The 21,066-nt window shown below is 35.1% G+C and overlaps 1 protein-coding gene across 2 annotated transcripts in view; it reads left to right on the forward strand.

Moving 5' to 3' along the window:
- Positions 1-14,878, forward strand: part of LOC120074826 (calcium-dependent lipid-binding family protein) — a 111,941-nt gene extending 97,063 nt beyond the window's left edge. For both annotated transcript variants that reach the window (XM_039028028.2, XM_039028029.2), the window contains exons 53-64: positions 6,235-6,390; positions 6,487-6,671; positions 6,756-7,295; positions 8,625-8,802; positions 8,891-9,033; positions 9,125-9,251; positions 10,236-10,457; positions 11,240-11,596; positions 11,973-12,131; positions 12,223-12,510; positions 13,668-13,981; positions 14,484-14,878. In XM_039028028.2, the coding sequence (XP_038883956.2) occupies positions 6,235-6,390; positions 6,487-6,671; positions 6,756-7,295; positions 8,625-8,802; positions 8,891-9,033; positions 9,125-9,251; positions 10,236-10,457; positions 11,240-11,596; positions 11,973-12,131; positions 12,223-12,510; positions 13,668-13,829 (2,517 nt within the window). In that variant the 3' untranslated portion in view covers positions 13,830-13,981; positions 14,484-14,878. The remainder of the gene's footprint in view (positions 1-6,234; positions 6,391-6,486; positions 6,672-6,755; positions 7,296-8,624; positions 8,803-8,890; positions 9,034-9,124; positions 9,252-10,235; positions 10,458-11,239; positions 11,597-11,972; positions 12,132-12,222; positions 12,511-13,667; positions 13,982-14,483) is intronic.
- Positions 14,879-21,066: the final 6,188 nt, after the last annotated feature.

Raw genomic sequence — 21,066 nt, forward strand, 5'->3', positions numbered from 1 at the left:
GAAGGACTGGATTGTGGGAAATGGAAATTGCTTACTTTTTATCACAATAGATGCCTATGGGCATTGTCTAAGAGAAATTAAATTCTTCCAATAGTCTTCTTATCCATATGCCCTCACAAATACCATGGGCTAATACTCTAAATTCTGCTTCAGCACTACTTCTTGCAACCACACATTGTTTTTTACTTCGCCAAGTAACTAGATTTCCTCAAACAAAAGAGCAATACCCCAAAATAGATCTTCTATCAGTCATGCTTCCTGCCCAATCAGCATTAGTGTAAACCTCAATGTTTAGGTGGTCATGCTTCGTGAATAATATACCTTTTCCTGGAGTACCTTTCAAATATCTCAAAATTCTATATACTGCTTTAAAGTGAACTGACCCGGGAGTATGCATGAACTGATTTACTACACTAACTGTGAAAGCAATGTCAGGACGTGTGTGAGAGAGGTATATGAGTCTCCCTACAAGCCTCTGGTACTTTTCCTCTTCTTTTTCAGTTGCATCAACCAATTTTAAATTTTGCTCAATAGGAGTTTCTGCTATCTTACAACCAAGTAAACCTATCTCATTCAGTAGGTCCTGGTTGACAAGAATGCCATTTTTAGATATGGCAAACTCCATTCCTAGGAAATATTTTAAGGTTCTCAAGTCCTTGATTTGAAAATCATTAGTAAGGTTTTTCTTCAAGATATTCAGTCCTGTCTCATCATTACCTGTAAGAATGATATCATCAACATACACTATCAAAGCGACCAACTTACACTTCCAGTATGTTTATTCATTCACCAAAGATATGAATATATTGTACAAAGCATAGAAAAGGAAAATATCACAAAATATTTACAAGAATGGAAAACCCTAACCATAGAATTATAACACAAAGATTTGAAAGCATGTTTGAGAAAAGAAAGTTTGTCGTAGACTAAAAAGCAATAAGGGACAACATGACTTAATAGTTTACAACTCTGAGTATGAAGGTATGGTGATTAGTTTTACCATCATATAATATATTATAAGTATTTTTGTGACGGTCACCCTTGCATATACAAAGTGGCGAACAACCACCTACAAAGAGAAGTACAAGGAAAGTAAACTAACTTGCAAAATAAAAGAATGATAAAAAGGGATCAAGATGGGCATGCGGCCATGGGCAACATGCCTTGGACAAGCATGATCGTGACACCATGCACTCCTTATCTATAATCTGATTAGGATGACTTTTGGTGAGTGTAAAACTCTTAGGTTTGAGAAAGAATCAGAATTCTCTATTCATTCAGCAAAGATATGAATATATACAAGTGTACAAAGCATAGAAAAGGAAAGTATCACAAAATATTTACAAGAATGGAAAACCCTAATTATAGAATTATAACATGCCCCCTCAAGTTGGAGCATATATGTTAATCATGCCCAACTTATTACATAGATAATCTATACGTCTTCCATCCAATGTTTTCGTGAAGATATCTTCTAATTGTTCTCCAGTCTTCACATATCCTGTAGATAGCAACCCTTGTTGAATTTTCTCACGTACAAAATGACAATCAACTTCAATATGTTTAGTCCTTTCATGAAATACTGGATTAGACGCAATATGAAGTGTTGCTTGATTATCACACCACAACTTTGTCGATGTGGTGATTTCAAATCCCAACTCAACAAGAAGTTCATATATCAAAATCAATTCACACATAAAATGTGCCATTGCTCTATATTTTGATTCTACACTTGAACGTGACACCACATTTTGCTTCTTACTCTTCCAAGAAATCAAATTACCACCAACAAAAACACAATACCCTGAGGTTGATCTTCTGTCTTCTTTAGATCCTGCCCAATCGACGTCTGAGAAACATTCAATATTAGTATGACCATAATCCTTATATAATAAACCACGCCCGGGAGCAGCCTTCAAATAACAAATAATCTGTTCCAATGCAGCCCAATGATCAACTGTAGGGCATGACATGTACTGACTCACAATACTTACTGAATAGGCTATGTCAGGTCGAGTCACTGTAAGGTAATTAAGTTTTCCCACTAACCTCCTATATCTTTCAGGATCTTTTAGCAATTCTCCATCTTTTGTGAGCTGTAAGTTGGGTATCATTGGGGTACTACATGGCTTAGCCCCTAGCTTTCCTGTTTCAGTCAACAAGTCAAGTACATATTATCTCTGTGATAATAGAATTCTTTTCTTGCTTCTTATTACCTCAATTCCTAAGAAGTATTTCAACATGCTTAAATCTTTTGTATGGAATTGACTATGAAGAAAGGTCTTTAGAGACTGGATTCCTAAAGCATTATCTCCAGTCATCACAATGTCATCCACATATACGACTAACAAGATGACACCACCCTCAGATCTCTTAAAAAAGACTGAATGATCTGACCTGCTCTTTCGCATTCCAAAGCTTTCAATCACCTGACTAAATTTACCAAACCAAGCTCGTGGGCTCTACTTTAATCCATACAAGGATTTACAAAGGCGACACACTGTTCCATTTTCCCCTTGAGCAACAAACCCTGGTGGTTGTTCCATATACACCTCTTCTTGAAGATCACCATGAAGAAATGCATTTTTAATATCAAGCTGATGTAAAGGCCAATGATTGATTGAAGCTAATGAAATAAACAACCTCGCAGATGCCATTTTTGCTACAGGAGAAAAAATATCAGCATAGTCAATGTCATAAGTTTGTGCGTAGCCTTTCGCTACGAGGTGTGCTTTTAACCGAGCAACAGAACCATCAGGATTGACTTTAACTACAAACACCCATTTGCAACTGATAGCCTTCTTTCCTGCAGGGAGAGAAACTAAATCCCAAGTACAATTATCATCTAAGGCAGTCATCTCCTTCACCATCGTGGCACACCAATTAGGATGAGACAAAGCCTTATGAATAGTTTTCGGGATGGATATAGACTCTAAGGATGCAATGAATGAACATGTGGAAGGCGACGAAGGATTATATGAAACAAAAGAGGAAATAGGATGAGCACATGTACGTTTACCTTTACGAAGAACAATAGGAAGATCATCACTCGTTTCTGGATCCAATGACGAAGAAGACTCTGATACAGGGCATGGAACTGGAGGAGGTTGTCGTCAAGTATAGACCTTAACGATGGGAGGAAGAGTAGAGGTAGCCACAGGTAAAGATGAATCAGGAAGAGGATCAGAAGGAGAAATAACTGTGTAGACAAGGAAATTATCCTCTAATTCCTTATGCTCCCCCTGACTCTTATTCGAAGAGAAAGATGGCGATGAAAAAAATGGGGTATGTTCAAAAAACGTGATATCAGAAGAGACTAAATATTTATTTAGACTAGGACAATAACACCTATACTCCTTTTGGACATGGGAATAACCAAGGAAAATACATTTTAAGGACTTTGGATCCAGCTTGGTATGCTGAGGCCGAACATCCCGAACAAAGCAGGTACAATCAAATATTTTGGGTGGAATGGGAAACAAATGTTGCTTGAGGCATAAAGTATGAAAAGGTATCTCACCTTTAAGAATGGAAGAGGGCATACGATTTATTAAGAAACAAGCTGTGGAAACAGCATCAGTCCAAAAGAATTTTGGAACATGCATCTAAAACATCAAAGCTCTGGGGGTCTCAAGGAGATAACGATTCTTTCGTTTTGCAACCCCATTTTGAGATGGAGTATCGACACAAGAAGATTGATGAAGAATGCCATGGGCATCTAAATAAGACTTGAGTGTATGAGAGAAATATTCCTTAGCATTATCACTTCGTAGGATTTGAAGAGCACCACAAACTGAGTTTGAATTTCAGCATGGAAGTTACGAAAATGAGAAAGTAACTCAGAACGACTTTTAATTAAATATAACCACGTAACACGAGAATAGTCATCGAAAAATGTAACAAAATACATAAACCCTCCTTTGGACTCAACAGGACATGGACCCCAAACATCAGAATAGACTAATTCAAAAGGAGCACTAGCTCGTTTATTAACTCGAGGATACGAACTCAAACAATGAAATTTAGCAAACTGACATGACTCACAATCTAAAGAAGACAAATGTTGAAGTTGTGGACGAAGACTCTTCAACACAGAGATAGACGGATGACCCAAATGACAATGCTCTTCAAAGGGAGACGACACACTAGAGCATGTGATGGCCGTAGGTGTCTGTGGTTCAAAGATGTAAAGACCTCCAAATTCCTGCCCTTTACCAATAGTCTGTTTCATCATAAGATCCTGAAATAAGCAATAACAAGGAAAAAAGGAGAGACAACAATGAAGATCACGAGTGAGTTTACTAACCGAAATCAAATTAAACGATAAATGTGGTAAATTTAAAACTGATGACAAAGAAATTGATTCAGTGAGATGAACGGTTCCTGATGCTAAAACAGAAGTGGAGGTTCCATCAGCTATAGTGACATTAGGTGAAGAGGTAGATGTACAAAGGTTAGAGAATAAATTGGGGTTACCTGTCATATGGTCTGTAGCGCCAGAGTTAATGACCCATTTTGACGTGGAGGAAAGAAGGCATTTAGAAATGTTACCTGTCTCTGCGATGGTCGTAATGGGAGTAGAAGATGATGCCCTCAATGACTCTTGATGCTGAAATTTAGCAAACTCCTTTGTAGAAATCGTAATTGACTTGTCAAGATTATCAGGTGTAGAGGCGACATGTGCAGAGGGTGATGGCATCTTCTGACCCTTATTCAGTAATCTTCTGCATTCACGTTTCGTATGGCCAGGTTTATGACAATAATAGCAAATAACACCTCCTGGATTTGATCTCCATGAATAGTAGTTGGATCCATTCAACTTGTGTTCAGTTACTTTTGACACCATAGGAACAATCTCAGACATTATTGGTTTCTTATCAGCCATTACCTCAAAATAATAGACACTGGATAGCAGAGAATCAAACCCTAATTTACCGAAGAGATGTCTTTACAAGCAGTGAGTATATCTATATATCCCAAACAAACACACCACCAAGAAAAGCCAACAACACTGAGGAAACCCACAGAAGACGGACGAAAAATGACGGCGCACGCGCCTACACGCGCCGGCACGTGGATGGACAGCAAACTGGAACAATCGGCGCGTGAGCCTCATGCGCTGGTCAGATGGCAACCGGACTTTGGGGTTTTGTAGATCGGCGGCTGGCCAGTGTCGAAAAAACAGCTTTTTTTTTTTTCCGGCGGTGGCGGCTTACGGCAGCGTCGGCGGTGGCTAACAACGGTGAATGAACCGAAGACGGAGACTGTGAGCAAAAGTGTAAACTCACCTCTCCACAAAACCCTAAACTATCACAAATGAATTCTAAATTCTCAAACCCTAAGGTTCATAAAACCCTAAGTTTGTTTAGAGAGCTCTGATACTATATAAAACTCTTAGGTTTGAGAAAGAATCAGAATTCTCTATTCATTCAGCAAAGATATGAATATATACAAGTGTACAAAGCATAGAAAAGGAAAATATCACAAAATATTTACAAGAATGGAAAACCCTAACTATAGAATTATAACAGTGAGATTATTCGATAGTGTTACATCTGAACATGCATAAGCCCACTAGCATTGCGGCAATGTGTTCAAAACGAGTGCTGTCCCAGATTGTAGTCATAAAATGATCTGCACTTTCCATCATCTCTGCAACACAAAAATGTACATCTGTTGATAGCTGCGAGACATTACCTGATATGCTTGATTGAATTGTGAAGTGTGGTATTGTTATTGAGAAGGCCAGGATGTCTATGTTGATAATTTCATGCAGTAAAGCACTGACCTGCACAATAGCTTTAGCTTTATAGCTTCAAAATGAGTTGGTCCAATTGAGACTTACTGCAAATACAATGTTTGAGCCTGTATGAGATTAATAAATTAGTCTATCCACAAGTTTTATATCGATCTTTATTCTTGACTTACTATATCTATATGTATATTTCAATAGAACAAAATAATAGAGGGTAGAAGCTCCTAATCAATCTCAGAGGGCTGGAATCCCTCCATAGAACGACTGCCAGCCAAAATACTAACTTGCCCTGTCCCAGCAAGGAAGGCTAGACTCTTTCCTCAGACAAAAATTCTGAGGGATTAGTCTTCTCTCTGACTTTGCACTCATTGAAAGTCCTAATGTTACAACGCAATTACTGTAGCCTTATTATTCTTGTTACCTTCTGATTCCAAGTTGTTTTTTAGCCACTGCAGTTGTAATTATGATATCTTTTTCAGGTTGTACGTTTTCAGCCTCACACACTGTTTATTAATCGGCTGGGATGCAGTCTCTGTTTGCAGCAGTGTGATTCTCAGCTATCAACATGGTTTCATCCTTCTGATCCTCCGAAACCCTTTGGATGGCAGTCCTATGCTAAAGTTGAACTCTTAAAGGTTTCTACCGAAAACAGAATAAATAAACAAAATAACAAGACCTTTGGTTTCTCGGACAAACTTTCATTAACCAAGTTCTTTTTTTCTTCTCTTCAGTTGCGGGTTGAGGGGTACAAGTGGAGTACTCCATTTAGCATTCACAATGAAGGAATGATGCGAATTTGCTTGAAAAAAGATGGTGGAAATGATCCATTGCATCTGAGGGTGGAAGTGAGGAGTGGAGCAAAGTGCTCGCGCTATGAAGTTATTTTCCGTCCCAATACATCATCTGCACCTTACAGGTAAGTTAATCTAAATAAAGTTTCTTGGAAATTTAGAACTTAATACAAGACTGTAATTGTTCCACAATGTGTTTTTACATGTAGGATTGAAAACCGTTCAGTTTTTTTGCCAATACGCTTTCGGCAAGCTGATGGTACCAATGATTCATGGAAGTTGCTTCTTCCTAACACAGCTGTTTCTTTTCTTTGGGAAGATCTAGGTAGAAGGCACCTGTTGGAACTTCTAATAGATGGTTCCGACTCATCAAAAACAGACAAGTACGATATTGATGAAATTTCTGATCATCAACCTGTTTCCGTCAATGGTGGACCTTCTAAAGCTTTGCATGTTACTGTAGTTAAAGAGGATAAAGTTAATGTTGTTCTAATTAGAGATTGGATGCCAGAAAATGAACCTGGAAAATTTTTAGGTGGACGTCATATGTCACCTTTATCAAATCCTCCTAGAATTGATTTGTATAGTTCAGAATCTGCAACCATCTCGGATTGTGAATATCATATTATTATGGAATTAGCTGAGCTTGGAATATCTCTTGTTGACCATACCCCAGAGGAGATATTATATTTGTCCGTGCAAAATCTCCTTCTAGCATATTCCACAGGCCTGGACTCTGGTATCAGTAGGTAAGGTTGTTACTTTCAATCTGTATATTAAGGTTGTTACTCTCTTGATATTAAGAGTCTAGATCTGTTCTTGCTATGTATTATTTTTCACTATGGTTTCTTGAATCTCTAATGCTAAAAGAGTCAATAAACGGAAAGAATAATCTTTCTGCATTACCAGAAAACTAACCTGTAACAATAGAAATATATTAAACAACGGAAGTTCTTGTTTGAATTTCTACTACTTTCAGAAATTTGTGTTTAGGTTTGAACTTACAATTAAGGGTTTTATTATCTATAATCAACTATACCACCCCATACTTCACAGCAGTCTCAATTCCTTTTTTTTAAAAAAAAAATTATTTATTTTCTTTCAAAAAAGATCTTAATTTCCTTTTTTCCTCGAGTATTCTTCAATCTAGTAATCTTGAATTCTTCTCATTGGATGCTTGTATTTAGTCTTAAGTTACAGCTAGAAATGAACCTCTACATACTTGGAGCTTTTTACATTGATTATTTTGGGTTGTTTGTGTCTTATTTTGGTCCCTACTCGTGCTTTTTGTCATTTGGTTCCGAATTGTTCAAACATTATGTTTTAGCTTCTGAAGTTTGTATAGAAAATAATTTTGTTCTGTCATTCATCATTTAATAAATTATATAATTAAAAAGCTAACATAGGCACATATTTCGTTCATTTATCTAATCAATAGATGTCTACATAGATTAGTACATGAATTCACATACAGTAGGCTAGGTATTGGAACTAAACAGATTTAAATTCTTGTTAAATGGCAATGAAAACGTGATGGTAGATGCTAAAAATAAATTTTAAAATTTTGTATGCATAGTGGAGGAACTGAAATAGGATTTTCACTTGTAATTTACTATGTAGAGTAAATCTATCTCTAACCAAATTTGAAATTCCAATATGTTGAAATATTGATATAATAAAATTTTCCATAACTCATCAGCTTAAGCTTTTAGATTGATTCATGATTTAGCATGGTGTTAGAGCATGAAGTCTTCTCGAACTCTATAATACCATTTCCTCCTCCATTAATATTGATTTTCCATTGTTAGGTCTTCGACAAATTTTCAAGCCCACAAGTGGGGAAAATGTTGAAATATTTGTATAATTAAATTGATTTAAGCTTTTGGATTGATTGGTGATTTAGCAGTTAGAACAATATTACTTTAATGCATTCATAAGCTAACCAATCTGTATTACCTGGTAGTGTGCAATATTGGAGATAAGTCACCTGGCATAAAGATTTTGAGAGATGCACTTGTGTTTTGTTGCTCCAAAATGATGTTGAAACTTTACCTGTTTTGGTACTTTGTTTGATGCAGGTTGAAACTTAGAATGTCTGGAGTACAAATTGATAACCAGTTGCCATTGACTCCAATGCCAGTTCTTTTCAGACCGCAGAGAATTGGGGCTGAGACTGATTATATCTTGAAATTTTCGATGACTATGCAATCAAATGGGTCACTGGATCTCTGTATTTATCCATATATTGGCTTTCATGTGAGAATTCGGGTGTTTCTAATTTATATATAAAATATGATTTAGCAACCATTGAAACTGAATTTTTTTCTTCTTTTCGGAGCCTCAGGGTCCTGAAAGTTATGCCTTTTCAATTAACATTCATGAACCAATAATTTGGCGCCTTCATGAAATGATCCAGCTTGTTAATCTAAGTAGATTACATGATACTGGAAGTACTGCTGTTTCAGTGGATCCAGTTATCCAGATAAGGTGCATAATCTATCTTATTCTTTAGTTCGGATTGATGTTTTATATGGACTGCTTTCTTGGAATTGTTTCTTAATCTAACTTGGAAATACAGAGTTCTTCACATATCAGAAGTTCGATTTAGACTCTCTATGGCTATGTCACCCAGTCAACGGCCAAGAGGTGTTCTTGGGTTCTGGTCCTCACTTATGACTGCATTGGGAAATACTGAGAACATGCCGGTACGTTTTATGTTTTTTCTTTTGTGCTGCTTCGTACTTTCAATTTCTTCCTAGATAATACAGAAGCTGAAGTGTGGCGTATAGTTGGTAGATTTTGAATGAGATGCCAAAACAAAGGGAAAAGTACTTTCCTGGCACGTTTTTCTCTGAACAAAGAACAATTATAGCCCTAAATATATGGAGAAAGAACTTTACACTAGTAAATTAACCGCAATAAAGGAGAATCTCATGGTGATAAAGAAATATATTTTCCTCAAAATAAAGGAAAACAAATATATAGTTGAATTTGCACGAATAGAGAAAGAAATATTTCCCTTTAATGTTGCATGTAAAATGACACCCTTCAATTGGAATTGAAAGTGTGTATTGTTCCCAGCATCTTTAGTGTCTTGAAGGTCAGGTTTTTGCAGTCCTTGCATAATATATATTACCTCATTGGATGAGAGATTAAAGATATGCGCATATAGTTTTATTAACTCGTTCTCAAAACATCCTTTAAAGTGTTTGTAAACATATATCAGTTTAGTTTTATTATTTTCGATTATGGTACCATGATTGTTTTTGAACAACTTATTTGATTAATCTCATGGGAAAATTTACCTAACCTTTTTATGTTTTAAAATTCTTAGTATTTTAATATCCTATATTGGTAACCATCAGGTGGCTTGAAAAACTAGTTTTACTTTTTTATTTGTCAAATGACCACTAGGCCAGCCGTAGTGGTTAAGCTTGGTTTGATGATGACATTCATAGTATTAGCTTTCTCATTAAAATAATAAAGTTTGGAAATGGGTTTGTGTTATGCAATTTGTGAATAAATGATTGGATTAAATGTTTTCTCAACACTTGCAAACTGTAACTACTCTCTGAATGCGGACTGCCATTTGGGTTTGTAGTGATCTTTGAATGATAACATCTCTGGTTTCAAGCTCCTTTTCAGAATAATACATCTGAGAACTTAACTCTTGACCTATTTTTTATCAGATTAGAATAAATCAAAGGTTTCGTGAGAATGTCTGCATGAGGCATAGTTCGATGGTCAGTAATGCTATATCAAGCATTCGGAAGGATCTCCTTAGCCAGCCTCTTCAACTTCTCTCAGGTGTCGACATACTGGGTAATGCAAGTAGTGCACTTGGGCATATGAGTAAAGGTGTGGCTGCCTTGTCGATGGACAAAAAGTTCATACAAAGCCGTCAGAGACAGGTGTCTACAAATATTATTGTAGTTTTTTTTTAATATAGTGCTGCAGATTTGAAACACTGCTACTTGTGTATATATATAGAGACACACATTCAGGGGTTGTTTGAGGCTCTGAGTTGAGTTCTAAAGTCTGGACACTAGAGTTAATATGTATGTGGACTTCAGAAGTCTGTGTTTGAGGTGTAAAGTTGAGTTCTTAAGTTAGTGATATCTGGTGTAGCTTTTTATAAATTAAAAAATTATGATTTTTTGGTAGTTATTTTGTGTCTGCTTAACTTTTTGTTTAACCCTTCAATTGTACACATTTCTTAAATTATTAAGACTCAATTGATATTAACGGCAAGTATTATGTAAAATGTTAGAGATGTTCACATGATAATTTGGCAATTAAAGGATACTTTTTTCCGATGTGTCATATATATTTATTGTGGCTTTATGTCGATTATTAGTTTTAATAAAGACATGTATTTGAATTTCAAGACAAGTCTACACAATAAGTTTAAGTTTCAAGTAATGCAGTTTTGATTCCATATTGTCGGCTCGTCACATCTCGTTTTAAGTTCAGTAAGGTACTTTTGGTTTTTTTTTTTTGGGGGGGGGGGGGGGGGGGGAGGGGATGGGATTTTTCTCCCTAAAAGACGAAGGGAAAAAGATGTTGGTTCTTACACTAAATCACAAATTTGTTGGGATTCTCATAACTTGATCATTACATATAAATCTCACGTTTTCAGCATTTCTTCTTCCTGAAAAACTGGAGCATGTTAACTAATTTATTTGTTTTTCAGGAGAATAAGGGTGTAGAAGATTTGGGTGATGTTATCCGAGAAGGAGGTGGAGCTCTGGCCAAGGGCCTATTCAGAGGAGTCACTGGTATATTAACAAAGCCTCTTGAAGGTGCAAAAACTTCTGGCGTTGAGGGATTTGTTCAGGGTGTTGGAAAAGGCATAATAGGTGCAGCTGCACAGCCAGTGAGTGGAGTTTTAGATCTTCTATCGAAAACTACAGAAGGTGCAAATGCTGTGAGAATGAAGATAGCATCTGCTATCACTTCGGATGAGCAACTTCTACGAAGGAGGCTGCCTCGTGTAATTAGTGGTGATAATTTGCTTCGACCATATGACAACTATAAAGCACAAGGACAGGTACTGTTTAGCTGGTCACTGGAGTTTGACGATTAATTATACATACCAAGACTAATGAACGTCAGCAAGTTACTTTACTGAACGAATTGAATTGCTGTTAGTATACTAATAGAACTACTGATGGAAACTTGATTGTCGAGGAACATCTTTTCTTCGTAGACTCATTAAATTCTTTGTAGCCCCATCCCTTTTAAATCTAATTTCGACATTGCTTTCACTGTTTCTTGCTCTGCAAGGTTACCAAGTCATCCCAAACATAAGTGCAGCATCTAAAAGTAGATCTCTATCAATTGTTGAACTAGCCCAATCTTAGAATTATGTTGATAGTTCATTGATTTGTGGAACACTAATCAAGAAAAAAAATTTCCTGGTGAAGGTTATATTGCAGCTGGCAGAATCAGGATCCTTTTTTGTACAAGTCGATTTGTTTAAAGTGCGTGGAAAGTTTGCATTGTCAGATGCTTATGAAGATCATTTTTTACTTCCCAAAGGAAAAATACTTGTTGTCACTCACAGAAGAGTCATATTGATGCAAGTAAGCTAGCGAATATTTAAATTCTATTTGGTGCCTTCTCTCTTCAGTGCGTGATAATTACCTGCAAAGCATAACTTTTTTCATTTTACAGCAACCTTCCACTATCATTGCTCAGAGGAAGTTCAGCCCAGCTAAAGATCCATGTTCAGTTTTATGGGATGTTCTGTGGAGTGACCTTGGGACAATGGAATTTTCGCATGGAAAGAAAGACCATCCAAAATCTCCCCCTTCTCGTCTCATCCTTTACTTGCAAGCTCGACCAACAGAGTTGAAGGAGCATGTTCATGTTGTAAAATGTAGTCGAGGCACTGACCAAGCTCTTCGAGTTTACTCCTCAATTGAGCGTGCAATGAACACCTATGGACAAAACCAATCAAAGGTTTGCTTTGTCTTGGAACCCTATTCAATAATGCCAATATTTATTCAAATGTTCCACCGGTGTGAAACCACTCTTCGCAGTTATCATCCTTCCTTATGGACTGGGTCAATTCCAAGTCTTAAGATTTTGGTATCTGATACACATTCACTTGCATTCATTATTTCTCGGCTTTAAGATATTGGATTGGTGATTCCACTATTCCGTTAAATTTCTGGGCTTACATGGGATTCAATGATGGTTGGAAATTGTAGGCTGTAGAATGGGAAGAACTCATTTTTATACACTCCAGTAAGTCATGGAATTATTACTCCCCTTAAATCTACATTAGAATATTGACCTACAAAATACCTAAAACTCAGTTATGAAATATGTTCAACATGAGCACCTGCCTAAAATCAAGCAGCTTGAAAATGGCCAAATCTATGCTCCATCCAAATTCAGCCGATATAAATGTCTAATGTAGCCACAATAGTCAGCACTGTAAAAAGAGTCTTCCCCGGCGTCCTAGCCACAAGAATGGTATAGAACAAAACATAAGTAACAAACCAAGGTACACGAAAAGCAAACTCCAAATAAACAAAGTCTTAAAAACCTAACAAAGCAACACCCAAAAAGTAACCTAGTGCAGATCACAAAAACTTTTAACTCCAATCCCAACATAAGCCCAGTGGGCAACAGAGGAAAATAGTCTTTGAAGACCAAAATTGTGAGCGTCATTCCATAACTGAATGGTAGCAAGATATCTTGAATAAACAAGGAAGCTGAGACTTCAAAAATTAGAGAAAACTAAGTGCTATTCGATTGCTGCAGGCTTGCAAACTGTTTGAAAAATTTAACTTCTTTAAACCCTGAACCCTAAACAAACCACTTAAATTTGGGTTTCAATTACTTGAATTTAAAACTATAAAGGATAAATTTGACTAACAGTCTCCTAAAACATGAAAAAGAAAATAGATAAATAAATAAAATTTTCTAGTGTTCTACAGAGTATACGTTCATTGAATTGAGAATAATTTAGAAATTGGGAAAAGTGAAATAACTGCACTCTTGACTAACTGAGACTTTTTGGTAATAACATCTATAAATGGAATTTTATGAATTCCTGCATGACTGGTTGCGATTGTATTGTAAACCAAAATCTTTACTAAATGATTCAGGAGATGATGCTAATGAGAGTAGGGAAACCATATTCACCAATTGCTGATGGTGCTATTGGTGACTATATTCCAAAAGAAGGAACTGTTGACTGGTCTCCGCAGCAGGTTCCTGCATCTGTTCCTTTCACTATCAGTTCCGCTTTCGGCAGTAGCAATTATTGATTCAGTGCTTGCGATGTTGCAATGATTTTTACAAAGCTCTTCATCATGAGAAGACGACATTTGGGAATTAGTACCCTTATTTTCTTGCGGAATGGTGAAGTACATAGCTAAGATCTGCTGAAACACTTCATAATCTGATTGAGAGCTGAACAGTATGCAATCCTCTCTTATGTATCTATAATTAGGAATATGATCTTTTGCAGTTTGCACATTCAGCTTAAACTAGTATTGATATCTGCATGGGTTTGGGTACTTGCGTAAAACTACTTTTCTTATGTCTTTCCTTACCTGCATCATGAACTGGTGTTTGAAAAAGATTTGAAATGAATGTAATTAAAATAAGGAAAAGAAAATAGAAATTTATTAATATGGATTTACAATCTTGATTTGTTAATAGAAAATTGAAATATGACAAGCTTAAATAAGTAGTCTAACCTCCAAATGGATAGAAATCCTATGATATCTGATCACTTTGGTTTGGATACTTTTTTATGTAAAAAGGTGATTTAATTTGATAACAAACCACTGACTTCGTTTGGAATTATAAAAAATATTTAAGCAAAAATATTTGGTGATCAGTTTTCTTCTTATGCATTACCTGTTAAATGGGTTGATTCATTGATTAATTGTTTTCTCTTTCTTGCGTATATCCAGGTACTCAACCTTCAGGATTCGGTTTAATAAACTTATTCTTTTTCGATGAGGAAATTTTAAGCTCGAATTTGTTGCTCTGCGGCAATCAGCTTCGTCAGGTTTCTGGGTATTGTATAGCCTTTTAACAACCCTTGTATAGTTAGTTGCATATAAATTATCATATATTATATGTATATGTATTACAGATGAGACTGATTAGTCCACAGCAAAAGAACATTCTTTATCTGATTAAAGAGATTTAAATGATGGTTGGCATCATCAATCAAATGCCATTCAGGTCCATTTGATGCAAGAAGTTGCTGCATCACTTTGGTTGTCGGAGGCAAAATCAAAATTCTAGAGTAACTGAACATTATTTGGGTTACTAATCACAGTTCAATTGGAGGACGGCTAAATGATTTTTTCTTTTTTTTTTTTTTTTTAATTTCAACATCAAGTGCAGAATTTGAACCTCTCATCTTTATAGGAATGTGATTATGCAATCAACTATGTCAACGTGAGAATGAGCAGTCAGTTTTTTTTTTTTTCCCTCTATTTAGGTATACCTGTTTTTCAAGTATATACTTAAAGGGGAAGTATATCACTTAAGAGAGGAATATACTTTTTGGTTCTTGAGATTTAAGGATTTATTTGTCCTTAACTTTCAAACTTGATACTTTAATTCCTAAGGTTTAAAATAGGGTCAAAATTATAAATTAGTTCCTGAATTTTAAGGTTTGTGTCTGTTAGATTTTTAAATGTTCAAAATTCTATATTGAGTTGTTGAGTTTTCAAAATTCTTAAAATTTACGAATAGTCACAAAATTGAAAACTTGGATTCCATTAGGCATAATATTTAACTTTATACTTAACAAATAAAAAAAATAAAAAAATAAAATGAAATTTGAAGGGCCTATTCAATACAATATTGGAAGTTTAGGATTTGTTACATTTTTTAAAGTTCATGGTTCAAATAAATATAAGCTTAATTTAGCTAAACTTTGATTCAAACCGTCAGACGTATGTGATTCATACCATCAAATATCCAAATGTGATTATATACTAGATGTTTTTTAAATTAAAATAAAATAAACTGTTGTATAGAAAAGTCACCTTTTGTTAGCTATTTTGCTAGGAGACCATTCCTATGTGTAGACTCTCTTTTAATGGCTAACTATTGGTTTTATTAATTCTATTTGCTTCTAATGTATTCTCTCAATATATATATATATATAAGAAAAATTGCTAAAACTAATTTTGGAATTTAAAAAAATTGTAAAAAGATGACCTACTTTCTAAGAAGTAAGAAGGGTTTTTTTTTTTTTTTTTTTTCTTTTTAATGAGTGAAATTATCTTTTTATTTCAAAATAAAATGAATTCTTGGTATGGATGTCATTGTTTTGAAGGCCAAAGATTTCTATCTTCTATTTACATCATATTCATGTGAAATTGTTCCCTCTTCTATTTTTTCCCACCTAACAATTCAACTTTCCTCTGGTTTTCCATCATGGAAATAGGAAAAGTGTACAATTGATGATTCTTTCTTTTGTATGTGGTTTGATTTTGGGTTGTTTTGTGTGGAAGACTTGGAATTTCACAAAACTTTTGATTCTTACCTAAGTTGGTTTGTGGATTCAATTTTAGAACTACTTCAAGCTTCAGTTAATAGTTTTTCCTTGAAAAATAATCAAGATAATTATGATGCAACAAGACTTGAAATTTAAAAGTTGAGTCTCTCACAGTTGAGGAACGTAGCTCAAGCTATGTGGATAGTGGGAGGAAAACCCCAGTATTCTCTATTCTAGGCACATCAGCATAGAGTGAGTTCTTAATTAAAAATACGAGTCAAACACAAGCCCCTGTTTTAGTGAAAGATAAATAGAATGGGGATGCTTTCTGGGTTCAAAAAAATTACGATGTGTATGAAGATTTTGACAACCTTTGGGTTGTTTCAAGATTGTTTGCATTTAATAAATGGAAGGGGATAGTTGTTGGAAGATTTTTTCCAAACCAAAGTCACCATTAATCCTCTTTTTGCTGAAAATGCACTAATTAATTTTGAACACGGGAAAATAATGGATTTGATCAGGAATTAAGTCCATTCCATTTTCTCGAGAAAATGGAATAAGTTTCATCACAATTGGCCACGGCTTTCTAAGGGTTATGGAGGTTGGATCAAGAAAAAAAAAAAGGACTATTGGAAAAGAAAAAGAAACACCTTTGAAGCCATTAGCTTTTTTCAGGGACTTGAAAGTATTGCATTAGAAACGCTTAGTTTTCTCAACGTTTCTGAAGCCAAGATTGAAGTGAAAATAAATTTGTGCGGATTCTTACCCTCAACAATTGAATAACATATGCTTTGCGCAATAATATCTTTTTAAATTTTAACGATGTTGAATTTATTGATCCCCAATTGAGAGTTATGCGTCAAAGATTTTTCAAAACCAATTGTTCTATTTTGAGTGAATCAAAGTATGATGAATGATATGATTGTAGTTTTCTAGATTCTGATACGGCCTTCCTTGCCTCCATTCAAAATATGCTAAGTTTTTCGAGAGTCTTATAAATACCCTTTTGAAAGAAGATGCTCAGTTGTTGAAATCCTTTTTGATACTTTCTCCAGTCTCAAATGTCCCCACGAAGTCAAAAGAAGAGGAGGAGACGACTAGTATGCTTGAAAGCAATAGGTAAAGAAGTGCCTCTAAGGAAGGAGGTTGAAATTGGTGTCCGCTTGTCTGAAAAGACCTTTAAAATCACCCAAGTTGGTGAAAGTTTTGATAACCTTGTTTTATTTTCAGATAAAATTTTTACAGTCGGTTCAATTTCCCTTTTTCAAGAAGCTATCTCTCCAAAAAAAAATGATGATAGTCTACGTAGCAATATTCAAGCAATGTTCAAGCTTCCCCCCTCATTCCTTCAAAGGACACAAATTGTGTTTCTTCTCTCAATGCACCTCCTCATCTTCCATTTGTTTTGCAGAGTTGTTTGATGTTGTTTAAGCCTTATCCCAAATACTTTTGTAGGAAGAAAGTCCTATCTTCAGGGCAAGTGTCCGATAATTTCACAACATGTTTGTATCAGTACAATACCAAATTTCATTTGATTTCAAAGCCAAATTTCATTTGTGTCCCTAAAATGGGTTGATTGGTATGAAAATCCCATCTTTTTTTTTCATTTAATTTTCTCTCCTCTCTCATTTCAACATTTTTTTTTTCCTCTTTAACTTCGATTAACATTTTTATGTACTATCTTCATTCTTCTTTCAACCCTTTGGTTTCCTTTCAATTCGTGTTGGACCAATACTTTCAAAAAGTGGTTAGAATTTGGAGAAGTATTCAAAATGAAGAATCTCAATTTAGTTCATTTTATTGAGCGTTAATGGTACGATTCCTCTTTTCCTTATTTTTTTTATTTTTATAAATTAATAATTAAAAAAAAAACTTCAATAGGGCCCTTAGTAGTAAATTGAGCTCTCTCTTATGAAAAAAACTAGCTCATTTGTCCCTTTGTAAAAAAAAAAAGAAAAATAGAAAGTTTGGGCATTTCTAGAATATAAACCCAATGTTAGGACTATGGATATAGGGAAAAATTTATAATACTACAAACCTTGTCTTTTCATACTGTGGATCTATCTTCACTAATATTACTAGATCTTATATTAATATTAATGGATCCTATTTTATTTTTAAAAATAGAGTGATAGTAAGGGAAATTTTCCAACTCCTATAATAAGTAAATTATCCTATCTATAGTTAGCCCAAAATTTTACACAACAAAAAACAAAAAACTTCCCCAACCCACTAGGAAAAAAAAAACCCTAACCCTATTTAATAATCCCTCTAATATCAACCCCAAGCTCTTCCATCCCTTAACTTGCAGCCTACCTCGACCGTTATTGACCGAGAAACCATTCGGTTCGATTAGACTTCCAAATACGGTTGGTTCTATTTGAGAATTGAAGTCGAAACGAACAAAACCAATTACACCAAATCCCAAACAAAAGTGTTCCTCGGATTTTTTGTACCGATGGCTCTTTTTTGGGGGCCAAATGAAAAATGGGTATCTTTTTTAAATTGAATGAAAAGTGACATTTTGCTTATCTCAGCATCCTGTGAATTTATTCATTCGACCATAAAACCAATCTGCACACCAATTTATAAGTTTTCTTGATACTTGATACACGATACACGATACACAATACTCGATTCTCAATCCTTGATCCTTGATGCTTGATGCTCAATCCTTGATGCTCTATGTTCTATGCTTTATGTTATATGATCCATGCTATATACTAGCTACATGCTACTCGATTCTCAATCCTCGATCTCTGATCCTCGATCCTCGATCCTCGATACTCGATATTTGATGCTTCATGCTTGATGCATTATACTCTATGCTATATACTAGCTACATGCTACTCGATCCTCGATACTCTAGGCCCTATGTTGTATGCTCTATGCTCGATTCAGAAGTTCACTTGATGCTCGATGCTCTAGTGTTATAAACTCTATGTTTGATGCTTGATTCAAAAAAACGTAAAAAAAAAAAAAAACCCGCAAAGAATGAGAAAAAAAGAAGAAATGCACAAAAAGAACAAAAGAAAAAAAAGGAAGAAAATGCAGAAAGAAGAATGCAAAAAAAAAAAAAAAAAAAAAAAGAATCGTAGAAAAAAAAAAGAAAAAAGGAAGAAGAAGAAGAAGAAACTCGAAAAAAATGAAAAAAGAAAAAAGAAAAAACGTAGCAAAACGAAGAAAATAGAAGAATAATGCATTTAGGGCTAAAGTGGTAATTTTACACAGTCATGACATAAGCAGAATGCCAAATTTCATTGGTTTTCAAAATGGTATCAATTTTTCATTTGTGCCTTTTATTTTGTGCCATCTATGCCATTTTCCGGGAATTTCGTAAGGATGAGTCAAATTTTGAGGCTCATTCAAAATTTGGCCCATCTTTAAAAAACATTCAAATTTTGTCCTTTTGATGACGTCAGCCGTATGTGAAATTTCCGTTTAGTCCTCAAAACATTTGAAGACGTGTGTGCATCCCATTTTCTCGCTCATTCATCTCATGTCACACTCATTCCTTTTGTTCATTCCATTCGTTCTTGTAACTAATTTCCCACCAGTTTGCATGTAATTAATAGTCATTGTACGAATTTTCGAATACTTCGAAAAACCCACAATTCTTTCAAAGCAATTTAATGAAAAGTGTTGTGCACGTTAAGTCCCACTAAGATAACAAAACATTTTGACCAAATCGAGTATCATACGTTCTCATAAAACGTTCTCTCTTAAAAAAAAAACACATAACATTTATCTGCAAAGTTTTCCAAAAAATACGAATTTGTAATGTTCTAATTGCTATTGAATATTTGGATCATCTTCGAATTATATGAATCTCATTCATATAATTGATATTTGGATCATATCCATGAAGGAAATCGGACATGAGGATTTCCATGAGCAACGGAAGGATCGTTCCAAATTTCATTCGTATATGAAAAAACAATTACAGTCCAGAAATGGAAACATACATGCTATGCACAAATGAAATTATAGCATAATTTTCTAAAGATCAAGGGATAGAATTAACATACCTTTGAAGACTCATCTTCAACACCCTTGATCACAAAAATTCGTTCACAGCAAGACGACAACGACAAACACTCGAACACTTCGACCGCTACACTGTACGATCATAGCAACCACGAACATAGCGATCTCCAAGATCACGAACACCACGAACAACCTCTAAATAACCTTGACTAGTGTCGAGTTGAGTACGGCACCACCACAACGGCTACCTTGGTATTCTCGGTGTGAGAATCCAGAAGTGTGGGCTCTGTGTGGACTTGGTTAGAGGACGAGACCGGAGGAACAATCGTGTAAACGATTGAGAAAGTGGGAGATGGCAGAGGTCTATCGTATAGACGATGCCCAATTATTTAACAAAAGCTATGTGATTGTTTAGTAGAAGTTGCACGATCGTTTAGCTCATCGACCAGCTGAGTGACTAGTATAGAAACACTCTACGATCATCTAGTCTCACTTCAGTTGTCGTTTAGTAAATCGTATTTACTTGACAGCCACCGTGAGAAATTTTCGAAAATAGAAGTTCTCAATTCAACAACTACTAAATTTAGGAAAATATTTTTCCTTTTATCTCATGGTTATCATGAAACCACCAATACCCCCCACTAAATTGGTTAGTAGAGAAAAAGAGATAACTATCCAATAATTAATATTATTATAAATATATATGATAACCAACTTACCATACTATATTTATAACCTATAGTTTTAATATTTCATCTCATGAAACATATAAACCATAGCCCTTTTTATATTCCATAGCACTTAATATAAATCTCATTTACATTAATCCTCCATTTGACGAATCTCATATATCATACCAATCATATTATATATAATCGAAATCAACACCAAGAAATGATCCTCAACTTGAATCAATTGAGCTACCAAGGGGACCTTATGGACCTGTAGCTCGAAGCTCCAATGGTAAATGAATAACTAACTAAACTCTTTAGTCATGGGATCCACCATCCATTAACTTCCAGGCACTCCACTAAAGACCGACAACTGAA

The sequence above is a fragment of the Benincasa hispida genome, chromosome 1 (genome assembly GCF_027475165.1).
Source record: "Benincasa hispida cultivar pf3 chromosome 1, pf3_genome.v1.1, whole genome shotgun sequence".
NCBI classification, from domain to species: Eukaryota; Viridiplantae; Streptophyta; class Magnoliopsida; order Cucurbitales; family Cucurbitaceae; genus Benincasa; species Benincasa hispida.